This window comes from Babylonia areolata, chromosome 15, assembly GCF_041734735.1.
Source record: "Babylonia areolata isolate BAREFJ2019XMU chromosome 15, ASM4173473v1, whole genome shotgun sequence".
Lineage (NCBI taxonomy): Eukaryota > Metazoa > Mollusca > Gastropoda > Neogastropoda > Buccinidae > Babylonia > Babylonia areolata.
In genome coordinates, this window is record NC_134890.1 from 19,867,330 (window position 1) to 19,884,607 (window position 17,278).

Below are 17,278 nucleotides of genomic sequence, written 5' to 3' on the forward strand. Positions count from 1 at the left end.
CAGTGTTGGGCTGTGCTGTGTTGGGACTGTGTTGGACTGTGCTGTGTTGGGACTGTGTTGGACTGTGCTGTATTGGGACTGTGTTGGACTGTGCTGTGTTGGGACTGTGTTGGGCTGTGCTGTGTTGGGACAGTGTTGGGCTGTGCTGTGTTGGGACAGTGTTGGGCTGTGCTGTGTTGGGACTGTGTTGGACTGTGCTGTGTTGGGCCGCGCGGTAATGTTTTATGCAGGGTTGAGTCGCGCTGTAGTGTATTCGTGTGTTTTTTTCCTCCCCCCCCCCCCCCCCCCCTGTCTGTTGTGTGATGAACTGTCAAAGTGGATATTATATTCCACAGAATGTTGGCAGTGAGCAACGCTTGCCAACGCCTCTGTTCCCCGACAAATGTTAACCCTCCCAAAGACAAAAGGTTATTTCTTGCGCCCACTGGGGCTAGTGAAACGTCACATACATATCTTCCTTTACACATACCATACAAACAAAACACAAAAGTGAAACAAACATGTAAATAAACGAACATGCAAATAAACGAACATGCAAACAAACAAACTTGCAAACATGCGAACATGCAAACAAGCGAAAATGCAAATAAATGAACATGCAAACAAACGAACCTGCAAACGAACGAACCTGCAAACGAACGAACCTGCAAATAAACGAGCATGCAAACGAACGAACATGCAAACAAACAAACATGCAAATAAACGAGCATGCAGACAAACGAACTTGCAAACGTGCGAACATGCAAACACACGAACATGCAAACAAACCAACTTGTAAACAAACCAACTTGCCAACAAACCAACATGCAAACAAACGAACGTGCTAACGAACCAACGACGTGATGCTGATCCAGGCCGCTTCCGCGCAAGGCCGTCCGATGATGATGCACCTGTGTGTGCCCACGTCGTGCAGTGAAACGGACCTGTATGGTCTGTTCCAGCCTGCTCTGGGTGAGTGTGTGTGTGTGGGTGGGTGTGTGGGTGGGTGGGTGGGTGGGTGTGTCTGTGTGTCTGTGTCTGTGTGTACGCGCGCGCGTCTGCGTATATGTGAATGCATGTGTGTGCGTGTGCGTGTGCGTGTGTTTGTGTGTGTGTGTGTGTGTGTGTGTGTGTGTGTGTGTGTGTGTGTGTGTTTCTCTGTGTGTGTGTATATATATATATATATATATATATATATACATACATACATATATCCGTGTGTGTGTGTGTGTGTGTGTGTTTCTCTCTCTCTCTCTCTGTATATATATATATATATATATATATATATATATATACACACATACATACATATATCCGTGTGTGTGTGTGTGTGTGTGTGTGTGTGTGTGTGTGTGTGTGTGTAGTTCATCGAATTTACATCTTTTCACTAAGAGTAATACCAGACCACCCCGAACCCCGAAAAAAAAAAGAAGAAAAAAAAAGTGGGGGTTGGAAGATGTATGTGTCAGAGTAGTGGTTGCATGTGTTATGACTGGGACATGAGAGCAGAAGAACCTGGCAAGACTCGTACTCAAAGCCTCCAGACATCATCATGCTCAACCTCCATCTCCTCAAAACTCCACACTGGCTGCCCATTAAAGAACGCAATGAATGCAAGCTCTTAACTCTTGTCATTCCATATACGCTACACCACATCTGCTAAGCAGATGCATGACTAACAGTGTAATTCAACACGCTTAGTCAGCCCTCAACAGTTTCAGTAGCTCAAGGAGGCGTCACTGCGTTCGGAAAAATCCATATACGCTACACCACATCTGCCAAGCAGATGCCTGACCAGCAGCGTAACCCAACGCGCTTAGCCCTCAACGGAAAATAATAATAAAATGAAGCAAAATAAGATAAATAAATAATAAACAACAAGTAATTAAATTAACAAATTGATAATTAAAGTATTAGATAAAATAATTATATAGAAATAAAATAAAAATGATCAATAGAAAAAATAATTTTGAACAATTAGGAAACACAGAAACAGAGTTATAATTAAACACCTCCTCCTCCACTTCCTCTCCAAGATTAATTCCTTTATGATAATGATGATGATGATGATGATGATGATTATCATTACTATTATTAGGGCCGTTTCACATATCAATTTTGTTAGTCGGGTCTATGATTATAATGATGATGGTGATGATGATGGTGATGATGATGACGATGATGATTATTATGATAATATCATCGTTGTTGTTGTTATTTCCGGTGGCTTTGACTGACTTTCTGATAACTTGACTGACTGTTTCTTTGCTGCCTGACCGACTGACTGAATGACAGAAGAAAAAACAACAACCAGAGTCAATGAAGGTCTAACTGATTGATGGAATCAACACACAGACGCCCTGGGAAGCGAGCGCAAAGGCATCACGTGCAGCGGACCACGTGACCCCAAGGGAGACAACCTGTTCATTGGTGTCACGTGAGTAAATATATACACACTGTTGCAGTGCAGTGCGTTCCTCTGTGGGTGATGTGGGTCTACGTCTACCTTATATATATATATATATATATATATATATATATATATATATATATATATATATATCCTGTCATTCTGTTTTTGTTGTTGTTGTTTCTCAATATCCCCATATCCTACACCCTCCACTATTCCACTCCATTTCCTACTTCTTTAGCTATCTCTTTATCGCTGCCCTAAACTGCATGAATGTGTGAATGCTTAGGACATACTGGAAGACAGTCCACACATTTTTCTCCAAAGAACAGAAATTTAGAAATGCTGGGTGTGATCCCCTCAGAGATCGCCCAAACTCTCACCCTAATTTTGACCAGGCTTTCGTCTTACAACGCTGTCTAACCAAGCCATCAACGCCATAATTTCAAGATGTGCACCAAATCGAATTCTGCGTTGTCTGTTTACTTCATTTTCTTTGTATTTCCAATGTTGTATAAATCTGTTCTCATATATAAAGCCTCCATCTATTATTCAGTGAAATATTTTTTGGATAATTCCCAGTTTATCATTATTATTTATCATCCTGGAAGAATATCGATAGTGAGCGAGAGCGGAAGTGGTTGCATGGGGCGGGGGTCTACAGACTATGGGGTATGAAAGGGTGGCTCGCGGTGGAGGGGTAGAAATGGGGGTTAGAAGGTAAGGTAGGACAGCACAGGGGTGCTAGTGGGGAAGGGTGAGATAAGGGGAGGGGTAGAAGGGAAGGTAGGATAGCATAGTGGGGAAGGGTGGGATAAGCGGAGGGGTAGAAGGGAAGGTAGGATAGCATAGTGGGGAAGGGTGGGATAAGGGGAGGGGTAGAAGGGAAGGTAGGATAGCATAGTGGGGAAGGGTGGGATAAGGGGAGGGGTAGAAGGGAAGGTAGGATAGCATAGTGGGGAAGGGTGGGATAAGGGGAAGGGTAGAAGGAAAGGTAGGATAGCATAGTGGGGAATGGTGGGATAAGGGGAAGGGTAGAAGGAAAGGTAGGATAGCATAGTGGGGAAGGGTGGGATAAGCGGAGGGGTAGAAGGGAAGGTAGGATAGCATAGTGGGGAAGGGTGGGATAAGGAGAGGGGTAGAAGGGAAGGTAGGATAGCATAGTGGAGAAGGGTGGGATAAGGAGAGGGGTAGAAGGAAAGGTAGGATAGCATAGTGGGGAAAGGTTTGATAAGGGGAGGGGTAGAAATGGGAGCTAGAGGGGAAGGTAGGATAGGGGTGCTAGTGGTGAAGTTAGGATAGGGGGAGGGGTAGAAATGGGGCTAGAGGGGAGGGTGGGATAGGTCGGGGTGGGGAGGGTTAGGATCAGGGGAAGGGTAGAAGGGATGGGGTAGAATGGGGAAGATTAGGAGACAGGGGGATGGATGGGGGAGGGGGAGGGGTAGGTTAGTGGGAGGGATAGGGAGAGGGTGGAGGAGGGGAGAGGTAAGTGGAGGAGGGGAGCGAAGGGTAGAAAGGTGGAGGGATGATAGTGGGGGGTGGGGGGGGGTAGAGAAGGGAGGGTAGGATAGGAAGTGGGTAGAAAGGGTGGATTAGAGGGAAACGTCTTCAGTACAGTACAGTACAGTCAGTACAGTATAGTACACTGCAATATACTGTAACGAAACGCAGCGCAACGCAACACACAACACACTACACTACAGTACACTACAACGCAACGTAATACATTACAATGCAACATAATGCAATACAATGCAGTACAATACAATACAATACAATGCTATTCTCTTCCTCTCCATTCCAGGACCACACTGGCCGTTCTAGCTCTGCTGTGTGCGGCTGGCACTGCTTACGGGATCATCTTGGACAGCCGGGAAGAGAAACAACAGTCAACCAAGCAAAAGGAGGCCAAGGGCTTCACCAACAATGGATTTGTGACCAATGACGATGCGCCTCGCAAACCTGACGGAGGTCACGTGAACGACAATCTGTCCAATGGGGACGCCCCTAAAGCCTGTAACGGAAGTCAGGTGAAGGGGAGTGTGCCCAGTAGCTACGTCAAGCACTGTGAGGAGAAGGAGAAAGTAGACATGACCGACATAGAAGGAGGCGTGGCCAAACATCATAATGGCGGGGTCTTCGTCAATGAGGCGGCTTCCGGCAGCAAAGTCCAGAGCGGTTCGAGTCGACGTGCTGAAGAAGGTGAGTTTGAGAGGATTTTTTTTTTTTTTTTTTTGGTGTGTGTGTGTGTGTGTGTGTGTGTGTGTGTGTGTGTGTGTGTGTGTGTGTGTGTGTGTGTGTGTGTTTGTGAAGAAAATATATTCAGATTACGTCAAAGAAATAGATAACTGCAAACATTATCTAAACAGTCTCTAAAGAGATGTAAGCCTGTTTAAACATTTGTTTTACATTAGCTGTGGCTATCGAAGCGTGCGCGTGTGCATGTGTGTTTGTGTGTGTGTGTGTGTGTGTGTGCGTGTGTGTGTGAGCGTGTATGTGTGTATGTGTATGTGTGTGTGCGCACGCGCGTGTGTGTGTGAATCTGTTCCATTAAGTTCCTTGTCATCATCATAATCTTCTCTCATAAAGCGCATGGCCAGCCATATTATACCAATGGAGCCCTCCTTCTCCCTCAACACTGTTGACAGTCACTGGGGCAAACAACACAGAACTGGTCACCAGATTTATCAGAGTCTGTCGGTTGTGTGTGTGTGTGTGTGTGTGTGTGTGTGTGTGTGTGTGTGTGTGTGTGTGTGTGTGTGTGTGTGTGTGAAAGCCCGGGCCTCTGCAAATGGTTTATTCTGTCCTTTCTTATTCTGTATTCCCCTCTATTCCCCTCCCGCAACAGTTACCTGGAGAACTGCTTTAACACGGCCATGGATCTTTTTTTAAGTGGTCATACCAACAATAGCTTTCTTTTCTAAACTAATGACAGCAGATCTTCATACACATGGTCCAGTGTGCTGCTTGTCGGTTTGACGCGCTTGCTTATCAGTGTATCTGATATCCATAAAGGTTCCAGTCTGGACATCGTTGATGTTTTCAACGCTGCCCTTGAGAGGATTTCTGGTTTAGATCCCTCATTGATAATGACAGATCCGAGGTAAGTGAACTATAGAACAGTTCTCAGCTTCAACACGAAGTCAGTTGCATCGGCAGTAAAGGTGGTGTTGTGGCTAACCATTAGCTTGGACTTTTCGGGGCTGATTTCTATGCCATGTCATCGATGCCTGTGTCGATTTTTCGTCAGGTCTTTGACAAGGTTGGCGAGTTCTTGCGCAATGCCTAAATGGCCATCGATACTAGAGGAGTGCGCACTGGAAATATTTCCTCCTCCTCCTCCTCCTCCTCTTCCTCCTCCTCCTTCTTCTTCTTCATGTCTTTGTTCTTCGTTTCCTCTTGTTCTTGTTCTTCTTCATGTTTTTTCTCTCTTGTTCTTGTTTTTGTTCTTGTTCTTCATCGTCATCATCATCATCATCTTCTTCTTCTTCTTCTTCGTCTTATTATTATTATTATTATTATTATGTTGTTGTTGTTGTTGTTGTTGTTGTTGTTGTTGTTGTTGTTACCACCACCATCATTATTATCTCACAAAAAAACAAACAAACAAACAAACAAAAAAAAACCCACAAAGAAACAAACCGAACGAACCAAAGAATGTATGTCAAAACCTATGGCGAATGAACCCACACCACACAGGTAATTAGACGAATGGTTCACAGGTGTGCTGAGCAAGATGCTGCTGAGTTTCTCAGTGCTGAGGAACGGGGAGAAAGTGTTGAGCTGTAAGCAGAACCCGGCGGACATCGGCTGTCTGCACGGGATCCGGGTCCTGAGCATCACCTGGGTGATCCTTGGCCACGCCTTCACCATGCTTGGCCCCGCTACAGGTAACTGACGACATATTCACCTCCCAGCTACAGACCACTGACGACCTATTCACCTCCCAGCTACAGACCACTGACGACCTATTCACATCCCAGCTACAGACCACTGACGACATATTCACCTCCCAGCTACAGACCACTGACGACATATTCACCTCCCAGCTACAGACCACTGACGACCTATTCACATCCCAGCTACTGACGACCTATTTACCTGCCAACTACAGACCACTGACGACCTATTCACATCCCAGCTACTGACTACTGACGACCTATTTACCTCCCAACTACAGACCACTGACGACCTATTTACCTCCCAGCTACTGACGACTGACGGCCTATTTACCTCCCAGCTACAGACCACTGACGACCTATTCACATCCCAGCTACTCACTACTGACGACCTATTTACTTCCCAACTACCGACTACTGACGGCCTATTTACCTCCCAGCTACTGACCACTGACGGCCTATTTACCTCCCAGCTACTGACTACATGTTCACCTCACAACTACTGACTACTGACGACCTATTTACCTCCCAGCTACTGACCACTGACGGCCTATTTACCTCCCAGCTACTGACTACATGTTCACCTCACAACTACTGACTACTGACGACCTATTTACCTCCCAGCTACTGACCACTGACGACCTATTTACCTCCCAGCTACTGACCACTGACGGCCTATTTACCTCCCAGCTACTGACTACATGTTCACCTCACAACTACTGACTACTGACGACCTATTTACCTCCCAGCTACTGACCACTGACGACCTATTTACTTCCCAGCTACTGACTATATGTTCACCTCACAACTACTGACTACTGACGACCTATTTACTTCCCAAAAACCGACTACTGACGACCTATTCACATCCCAGCTACTCACTACTGGCGACCTCTTTACTTCCCAACTACTGACTACTGACGACCTATTTACCTCCCAGCTACTGACCACTAACGACCTATTTAGCTCCCAACTACTGACCACTAACGACCTACTTACCTCCCAGCTACTGACTACTGACAACCTACTTACCTCCCAGCTACTGACCACTGACGACCCATCTAATTCCCAACTACTGACTACTGACAACCTACTTACCTCCCAGCTACTGACTACTGACAACCTACTTACCTACAAGCTACCGACTACTGAAAACCTACTTACCTCCCAGCTACTGACCACTGACGACCTATTTAATTCCCAACTACTGACTACTGACGACCTACTTACCTCCCAGCTACTGACCACTGACGACCTATCTAATTCCCAACTACTGACTACTGACGACCTACTTACCTCCCAGCTACTGACCACTGACGACCTAATTCCCAACTACCGATTACTGACGACCTACTTACCTCCCAGCTATTGACCACTGACGACCTATTTAATTCCCAACTACTGACTACTGACGACCTATTTACCTCCCAACCACCGATTAGTGACAACCTACTTACCTCCCAGCTACTGACTACTGACGCCGTACTTACCTCCTAGCTATCTACTACTACAACTGCTAGACGACCTACTTACCTCCCAACTACCTACTACCACTTCCACTACTTCATCAATCATCAACAGGTAACTGATGATCTACTTACGTCCCAGCTACCTACTACCACAACTACTACTAGACGAACTACTTACTTCCCAACTACCGACTACCAATACTACTAGACGACCTGTTTACGTCCCAGCTACCTACTACCACAACTACTACTAGACGAACTACTTACCTCCCAACTACCTACTACCACAACTATTACTAGACGAACTACTTACCTCCCAACTACCTACTACCACAACTATTACTAGACGACCTACTTACCTCCCAGCTACCTACTACCACTACTAATAGACGACCTTCTTACCTCTTAACTACCATCACTTCCACTACTATAACAACAATAGGTAACTGATGACCCACTTACCTCCCAACGACCTATACCACTACACTACACTTTTCGATGATGATGTCATCAGTGACATCACTATGCCCGCCCTTCTTTTTTGATGATGATGTCATCAGTGAGATCACTATGCCCGCCCTTCTATTGATGGTAATGTCATCTGTGACATCACTATGCCCGCCCTTCTTTTTTGATGATGATGTCATCAGTGACATCACTATGCCAGCCCTTCTTTTGATGATGATAATGTCATCAATGGCATCACATGCCCGCCCTTCTTTTGATGATGATGTCATCAGTGACATCACATGCCCGTCCTTCTTTTGGTGATGATGCCATCAGTGACATCACTATGCCCGCCCTTCGTTTTTGAGGATGATGTCATCAGTGACATCACATGCCCGTCCTTCTTTTGGTGATGATGCCATCAGTGACATCACTATCCCCTCTCCTTCTTTTGATGATGATAATATCATCAGTGGCATCACTATGCCCGCCCCTTCTTTTGATGATGATTTCATCAGTGACATCACTATCCCCGCCCCTTCTTTTGATGATGATAATGTCATCAATGATATCACATGCCCGCCCTTCTTTTGATGATGATATCATCAGTGACATCACTATGCCCGCCCTTCTTTTTTGATGATGACGTCATCAGTGTCATCACATGACCGCCCTTCTTTTGATGATGATGCCATCAGTGACATCACTATCCCCGCTCCTTCTTTTGATGATGATGCCATCAGTGACATCACTATCCCCGCTCCTTCTTTTGATGATGATGATATCATCAATGACATCACATGCCCGCCCTTCTTTTGATGATGATGACGTCATCAGTGTCATCACATGACCGCCCTTTTGATGATGATGCCATCAGTGACATCACTATGCCCGTCCCTTCTTTTGATGATGATGTCATCAGTGACAACACATGCCCGTCCTTCTTTTGGTGATGATAATGTCATCAATGGCATCACATGCCCGCCCTTCTTTTGATGATGATGTCATCAGTGACATCACATGCCCGTCCTTCTTTTGGTGATGATGCCATCAGTGACATCACTATCCCCTCTCCTTCTTTTGATGATGATGATATCATCAGTGACATCACTATGCCCTCTCCTTCTTTTGATGATGATAATATCATCAGTGGCATCACTATGCCCGCCCCTTCTTTTGATGATGATGATATCATCAGTGACATCACTATGCCCGCCGTGAATTTCACGGGTTGTGGCAGCCAGGGAGTGTCAAATCAAGCTGGACGTGTGTTGCTGTGACGTTTTATTTTAAAACAGGTAACGGGCTGTACATGTACAAGCTGATGGAGAGGTTCACCTTCACAGTGTTCCCCTCTGGTGTACTGGCGGTGGACACCTTCTTCCTGCTGAGGTAAGAATGATGGTGATGATTTGGTTTTGTTGTTGTTTTGTTGTTCTGGTTGTTTTTTTTCTATATCAGCACACAACATTAGCATGCATGCATCCATACATACGCTTGCACAAAATATTACATACACGCATACACACTCATACGCTATTACACATGCGTACACACACACACACACAGACACACACACGCGCTCGCGCGCGGACACACACACACACACACACACACACACACACACACACACACACACACACACACACACACACACAATACGCATGCACAAACATACATACACGCATACACATATACGCTCGTACACACGCGCATACACACACGCGCACGTGCACGCGTGTACACACACACACGTACACACACACACACACACACACACACACACACACACACACACACACACACACACACACACACACACACACACACACACACACACACATACACAACCTACAAACACACTCAAGCCATTTCTCACACACTCAGTTCATTTCACCAACCACCACCCCACTTCCAACTTCCAACCCAACTGCATCCCCACACTCCCCCCCCCCCCATTTTTAGGGTGGGTGGGGGCATTGGAGGGGTAGGGGTAGGTGGGGGGTCTGATATAACTTTTTTTTTTCTTAAGACGAACAACGGAGTGATGGCCTAGAGGTAATCGTCCGCCTAGGAAGCGAGAGAATCTGAGCGCGCTGGTTCGAATCACGGCTCAGCCGCCGATATTTTTTCCCCCTCCACTAGACCTTGAGTGGTGGTCTGGACGCTAGTCATTCGGATGAGACGATAAACCAAGGTCCCGTGTGCAGCATGCACTTAGCGCACGTAAAAGAACCCACGGCAACAAAAGGGATGTTCCTGGCAAAATTCTGTAGAAAAATCCACTTCGATAGGGAAAAAAAAACACACAAAAAAACTGCACGCAGGAAAAAAAATACAAAAAAAGGGTGGCGCTGTAGTATAGCGACGCGCTGTCCCTGGGGAGAGCAGCCCGAATGTCACACAGAGAAATCTGTTGTGATTTGATTAAAAAAAAAAGAAAAGAAAAAAAAAAGAAAACAATCGACGAATACAGAACAGCCGTCGCTTGTTGTGCTTCGTTCTAACCTCCGCTTTGAAGAAACAGTGAGTTCACACATCGCTCACTAATAAGAAGTTGTTTTTTGTTGTTGTTGTTGTTTTTTGCATTCATTGCTAACTCCCTCTTCTCTTCCTCCCTACCCCCCCCCCCCCCCCCCCCCCCCCCCACACCCTCCGTCCCCAGCTTGCAGCTTATATATTATTAGTTTTTTGGGTTTTTTTCTTCATTAGCAGTTGTTCTTTTCCAGTGGGTGTTTGTCCTCTTTCCTGTTCCTGCGGACCACAGAGAAATCCGGGCTGACGATTAGCGGTGTGTTCCTGTACTACTTCCATAGACTGTGGAGGTAAGGTTGCTCTCTGTCTTTGCTGCTGTCAAATGATCGGTATAAGGACAGGGCCCGGCGCTTCCTTTTTTTTTTTTGAGGAAGTGTCTGGGTTTGTTCCAATGTACCTTTTATTTACCCGTGTGCTGGCTGAATCGGTAGCGTGAGCAGCCCTGACTTGAAGTTGTGCACCTTGTGTATGGAGAGAGTTACCATTCTTTACTATTTGTTCTGTGATGGTTGAGAGAGGAAAAGAGGGAGGGGGGGGGGGGGGGCAGAGAGAGAGAGAGGTGGAGAGAGAGAGAAGGGGTGGGGACAGAGAGACAGAAAGAGAGAGAGAGAGAGAGGAGAGAGGGGGAGGGAGAGGGGATGCATTCTGTATTACATCCATAGAGTAGTCTGGATTTAGGGTCGTTCATTGATGGCTGAGAGAGACAGACAGACAGAGACAGAGAGAGACAGAAAGACTGAGGGAGAGAGAGAGGTGGAGAGAGAGGGGAACATTCAGTATTATTTCCTTAGAGTGGCTAAGAGAGAGATTGGGCGGGGCATAGAGAGACACACAGAGAGTAATAAAGAGAATGGGGAGGGGGGGGATATGGAGAGAGAGAGAGAGAGAGGGGTGGGGAGAGAGATAGGGGGGGTCATTCTGTATTATTTCCATAGAGTGTGGTGGTAGGGTCGTACTCTGGTGGCTGAGAGAAAGAAAGAGAGAGAGAGAGAGAGAGAGAGAGAGAGAGAGAGAGAGAGAGGATACATTCTGTATTACATCCATAGAATAGTCTGGACATAGGGTCGTTCTCTGATGGCTGAGACAGACAGACAGACAGGGACAGAGAGAGACAGAAAGATGGAGGGAGAGAGGGAGAGGTGAAGAGAGAGGGGTGGACATTCTGTATTACTTCCATAATGTGTGGTGGTAGGGTTGTTCTCTGCCAGCTGAGAGAGAGAGAGAGAGAGAGAGAGGGGGGCAGGGAGACAGAGACACAGAGAGAGAGGGAGGGACAGAGAGACAGAAAGAGAGAGAGCGAGAGAAGGGGAGAGAGAGAGAGACAGAGAGAAAGAGAAAGATGGAGGGAGAGAGAGATAGGTGGAGAGAGAGAGAAGAGGGGGGGGGGGGATTCTGTATTAATTCCATAGTGTGTGGAGGTAGGAATGTCCTCTGATGGTTAAAAGAGAGGGAGCGACAGAGAGAGAGAGAGAGGGAGGGACACAGAGACAGAAAGAGAGACAGACAGACAGACAGACGGGCAGAGACAGAGACAGAAGACAGAGAGTGAGAGATAGGGAGGGAGAGAAGGGGGGAGTGAGAGAGGGGAGGGAGGGGGACATCCTGTGGATATTGAGTTTGGATATATGATCCGTCCTCTGATGTCTGAGAAAGAAAGATACATGGAAAGAGAAAGAGAGGCTGAGGGAGAGAGAGGGAGGAGAGAGACAGAGAGAGGGAGGAGTTGGTGGGAGTAAGAGACAGACAGACAGACAGACAGAGATGGGGCGAGGGAGGGAAGAGTAAGGGGGGTAGAGTGGGGAGAAAGAGGGGGAGGGAGAAATCGGGGGGGGGGGGGGGGGGGGAGAGAGAGAGAGAGAGAGAGGGAGAGAGAGAGAGAGAGACATAGTGAGAGAGAGGGGAGGGAGAGGGAGAGAGTGATGGGGACAGAAACAGAGAGAGAATGAGAGTGATATGGGGAGAGGAAGAGGGAGGGAGAAGGAGAGGGGGTGGAGAAAAAGCGAAAGAAAGAGGGGGAGAGAAAGAGGGGGTGGGAGAAAAAGAAAAGTAGGAGAGAGAGAGTGTGTGTGATTCTGTGCTACACACACACACACACACACACACACAGTGGAGGTACCGAGGAACTGTTTTTCAGAGAGGCACGGTACATACATTCGGACAAGTTCTTTAGATAAACACATGGCGGAACAAGGATCTAAACGAGGTTGTAAAACCACCCGTATTTACAAGCATACTTTTAAGTTCCACCCGCTTTGAGTTTTTGGTTTTTATTTTGGCTTTGGTTTTTAAACAGTTTTCTGTTTGGAACATGTCATCAAGCATTTTGTTTTTGTTTGATGTGCAGACTGACTCCCTTGTACGCTGTCCTGCTGTGGGTGTACATCGGAATCTTCCCCTATCTGAAGGAAGGACCCTTCCAGTACACCATTGGTATGGACAGTGAAACCTCCTGCAGAGAGGACTGGTACCTAAACCTTCTCTACATCAACAACCTGAAGATCGGAGACCTCGAAAAGATGGTATGTGCACTGGGACAAAAAAAAAAACCCCAAAAAAATAAAAAAATAAAAATAAAAATAAAACAAACAAACAAACAAAAAAACCCGGCTGTCACCATGGGCGTGATGGTGTTGGCATCGATAATGATATAGAGATGACGGCGATGACAATGATGATGATGAAGACAGTGATTATATAGCGCCTATCCTCGGTTGGAGACCAAGCTGTAAGCACTTTACAAACACCGAGTCATTTGCTCAACAGGCTGCCTACATGGGTACAGAATAGAGAATACTTTATCTCAGCAAGAGAAATTCATTTGTGGTCTAGAAACAATTGGTACACGAAAACCATAGTCATTCAACATGTATACATAAAACGACATAAATTGCTTAGATGTCAGCCTAGGTCAAGCCATGCATACAATCAATAATCACAGTAGACAACAACAATAACAACTGAAACCCTGAAAAGGTAATCTAGTAAATAATACGCACATCATCACAACCATACACGTGCAATGATAATCACAGTTAAAGGAAAGGCATAAAAAAACATACTAAATGCAGACATAGACATGTAATGACAACATGCAATTCAACAGTGCTTTGAGTTCAGATGTCCCATTCCACGCACATACACTCTAGCAAACATTTTTTGTCACATATCTGATTATCAGTTATTGTTGTTTAATAGCTGAATTGACATTGGAATAAAAACGTTTGTGCGGAGGTAGGAGTTGATGATAATTTACCAGCGTTTCTGTCGCTTGAAATGCATGTGGCTTTCTGTCTTACTCTGACATTGTACAATTCCTCAAGCTGTCCTGTTTCACACCCACAACTTTACAGCACACATTCACAATCTTGTTCAGCATATTCTTATTCCTTAAAGCGAGACCCCCAACCCAGCATATAAAAGAGAATGTCAAAACAGATTCAATAAAGCATCTATAAAACCCTTGAAGTACTTTTGAATTAACTCTAGTATTTCGGAGTTTCTGTAGACAATAGATGCGAGACTGGCACTTTTTGTGAATAGAATTTGTATTAGAAGTAAAATCCAGCTTATAATCAAGAATAGTTCCTAGGTATTTGTATTCAAGCACTCTTTCAACCTTTATATCATTGATGAACACGTCAAGGATTGGAGAGGTGTTTTTTTGTTTTGTTTTTCTAAACTAAGTTATCATTTCTTTTGTTTTTTCAGCATTAAGATCTAAGTAATTCTCATTCCACCAGGAGGAAAATAGTTGAACTTGCTCAAAATAAACAGCATCAGAATTTGACAGATCCTCTAGGGTTGAGTCATCAGCATACTTAGAGGAGTTGTGTTTGAGCCGGTGCAGTCTTTTATATACAACGTGAAAGGAACAGGTGACAGGACTGTACCTTGAGGGGCACCAGTGGAGGCTGTCTTCATAGAAGAGGAAGCTGTCTTCATATAAGAGAGAACTTGTCCAAAACGGACTGAGTTCAATGAACAAGAAAACTGTTTACCCATAAAATGAGGTTTGGACTGATGCTAAATGAAAAAAGCTTACGTACCATGAGATGTGGCTGAAAATGCCGATGAAAAGTCAATAAATAAAAATGCGAACAAACGAATTTGGGTTCTCCAGGCGAGTGTATGCATGGTGCAAGAGTGTAAATGTGGCATCAGCAGTACTCCGGTTGGATTTATATGCGAAGTGGTATTGATCATAATAGGGTGTTGTGTGCTAGAATGTGTTTCAGGACGCTGCGTTCTGAACATTTCATGGGGTCAGGGCTATGGAGCACTGGGCTGATCACTGAATGTTTCCACAAAGCAGGTTCATGGCAATCACTCAGAGACCACGTGAACAGGCTACTGAATACACCACACAGCTTTGAGGCACATGTCTTCAGGAGCTACACCACTGATCCCATCAAGCCCAAGTGCCTTTCTGACAGGCAGCTTCCGAATAGCAGATTCAACAGTCCGTGTAGAGCTGACTGACAGCTACCACTGGGCGCTCATCATTCGTTTCCTGTGTCATTCAATCAGGTTTCAGTCACGCACACATACACACACATACAGACGTGTTACATTTTACGTGTATGACCGTTTTGTTTATTAACCCCGCCATGTAGGCAGCCATACTCTGTTTTATTGATGTAGGTATACTTGGTTTTTCACAATGTAGAGCTAACTGAAGCAGGCATACAAGCAGACACATAAATAAACATGATAACCTCATTTTGATAAATGTTTTCGTTGCAGTGTTTTGGGTGGTCCTGGTACCTGTCCAATGACATGCAGTTTTCCTTCCTGGCCCCTCTCGTGCTGATCCCGTGGTCTTTGAAGTGAGTAATCAACGTTAAAGAGTGGTGACTATCTCCGTTGACAAGCTACACAACTTCAGGTAAATGCTGCTTATGCTACCTATTCAGCGAGTACTATATATGATAGTCAGTCGTGTCCGACTATGACCATCAGAACAGCAGAGGAGGCAACTGCTATTCCGACTATTTGCGCTAGAATTTGATTATAGTGGAGAGTGTCTTGCCCAAGTTACATCCCCACTCTCTCAGCCAAGAGGGTTTTAGGACAGTCGGCGTTGGGATGGTTCCCAAAAGCCAACTAGCCCCCAAGGCTGCAGCATAAGAGCCAGTGCAATTTTGCCTCCTAGTTTGAGAGTCATAGTCCTTCACAAAAGACTAAGCTGTAAATGATTTACCATTGCCTGGAGAAACCATTGAAAATACAGCTCTACAAGTAAATAAACGGTACATTGGAACAAACTCATACACTGAAAAAAAGGAAGCTCCAGACTGGTCTTTATACCAGAAGCATAAGCAGGATTGACCTGAAGCTGTGCACACTGAAAACAGAAAAAAAACTTAACCCTTTTTGTTGTTGTTGTTTAATCCTTTACTCCCCTAGCCTCGTTGTTCTTTCACTTTCACTTTTTTTTTCATTTCTTCATCTGTTTACCTGTCTGCTTCTTTGTCTGTCTGTTTGTCCGTCACTTAAATTATCCTACGAGCTAACAACCCCCACACCAAAACACCGTGTCTGTCTGTCACTTTAACCATTCTACCAGCTAATCACCTACCAACCAACACACCGTTATTTTTTTTTTTTTTTATTTTTTTTTTATCACAACAGATTTCTTTGTGTGAAATTCGGACTGCTCTCCCCAGGGAGAGCGCGTCGCTATACTACAGCGCCACCCCCCCCCCCCACCCCCCGCCACCCCACCCCCCACCCCCACCCCGCTTTTTTTTTTTCCCCTGCGTGCAGTTTTATTTGTTTTTCCTATCGAAGTGGATTTTTTTTTTTTTACAGAATTTTGCCAGGAACATCCCTTTTGTTGCCGTGGGTTCTTTGACGTGCGCTAAGTGCATGCTGCACACGGGACCTCGGTTTATCGTCCCATCCGAATGACTAGCGTCCAGGCCACCATTCAAAGTCTAGTGGAGGGGGAGAAAATATCGGCGGCTGAGCCGTGATTCGAACCAGCGCGCTCAGATTCCCTCGCTTCCTAGGTGGACGCGTTTCCTCTAGGCCATCACACGTAACTATTCTCCTGTCTGACACATGGATTGCTGTTTTTGTTGTTGTTGTTGGTTGTTTTGTTTGTTTGTTTTTTTGTTTTACATTGTTTTCCAGTGGACACATGTATTATATAGGTCACTGTTTTTCAGTCTGACACATATTATTGCATTACACGGGTCACTATTCTCCTGTGTGACACAGATTCTTGTATTACACAGATCACTGTTTGTCTGTCTGACACGGATTCATGTATCACAGGGGCACTATTATCCTTTCCGACACATATTCATGCGTTACATGTACACAGGCCACTGTTTTCCTGCCTGATACACGGAGTGCTGTATTACTTTCACAGCTGATTGTTTGCCTGTCTGACGGGCGCAATAGCCGAGTGGTTAAAGCGTTGGACTGTCAATCTGAGGGTCCCGGGTTCGAATCGCGCTGACGGCGCCTGGTGGGTAAAGGGTGGAGATTTTTACGATCTCCCAGGTCAACATATGTGCAGACCTGCTAGTGCC

General features: G+C 45.5%; 1 protein-coding gene across 1 annotated transcript in view; it reads left to right on the top strand.

Annotated features, from left to right (window-relative positions):
- The first annotated feature begins 842 nt into the window (after nt 1–842).
- Nucleotides 843–17,278, top strand: part of LOC143290294 (nose resistant to fluoxetine protein 6-like) — a 25,555-nt gene continuing 9,119 nt past the window's right edge. The window contains exons 1-7 of the mRNA XM_076599644.1: nt 843–951; nt 2,335–2,416; nt 4,194–4,591; nt 6,112–6,279; nt 9,503–9,596; nt 13,084–13,258; nt 15,483–15,565. Of these exons, the coding sequence (XP_076455759.1) occupies nt 843–951; nt 2,335–2,416; nt 4,194–4,591; nt 6,112–6,279; nt 9,503–9,596; nt 13,084–13,258; nt 15,483–15,565 (1,109 nt within the window). The remainder of the gene's footprint in view (nt 952–2,334; nt 2,417–4,193; nt 4,592–6,111; nt 6,280–9,502; nt 9,597–13,083; nt 13,259–15,482; nt 15,566–17,278) is intronic.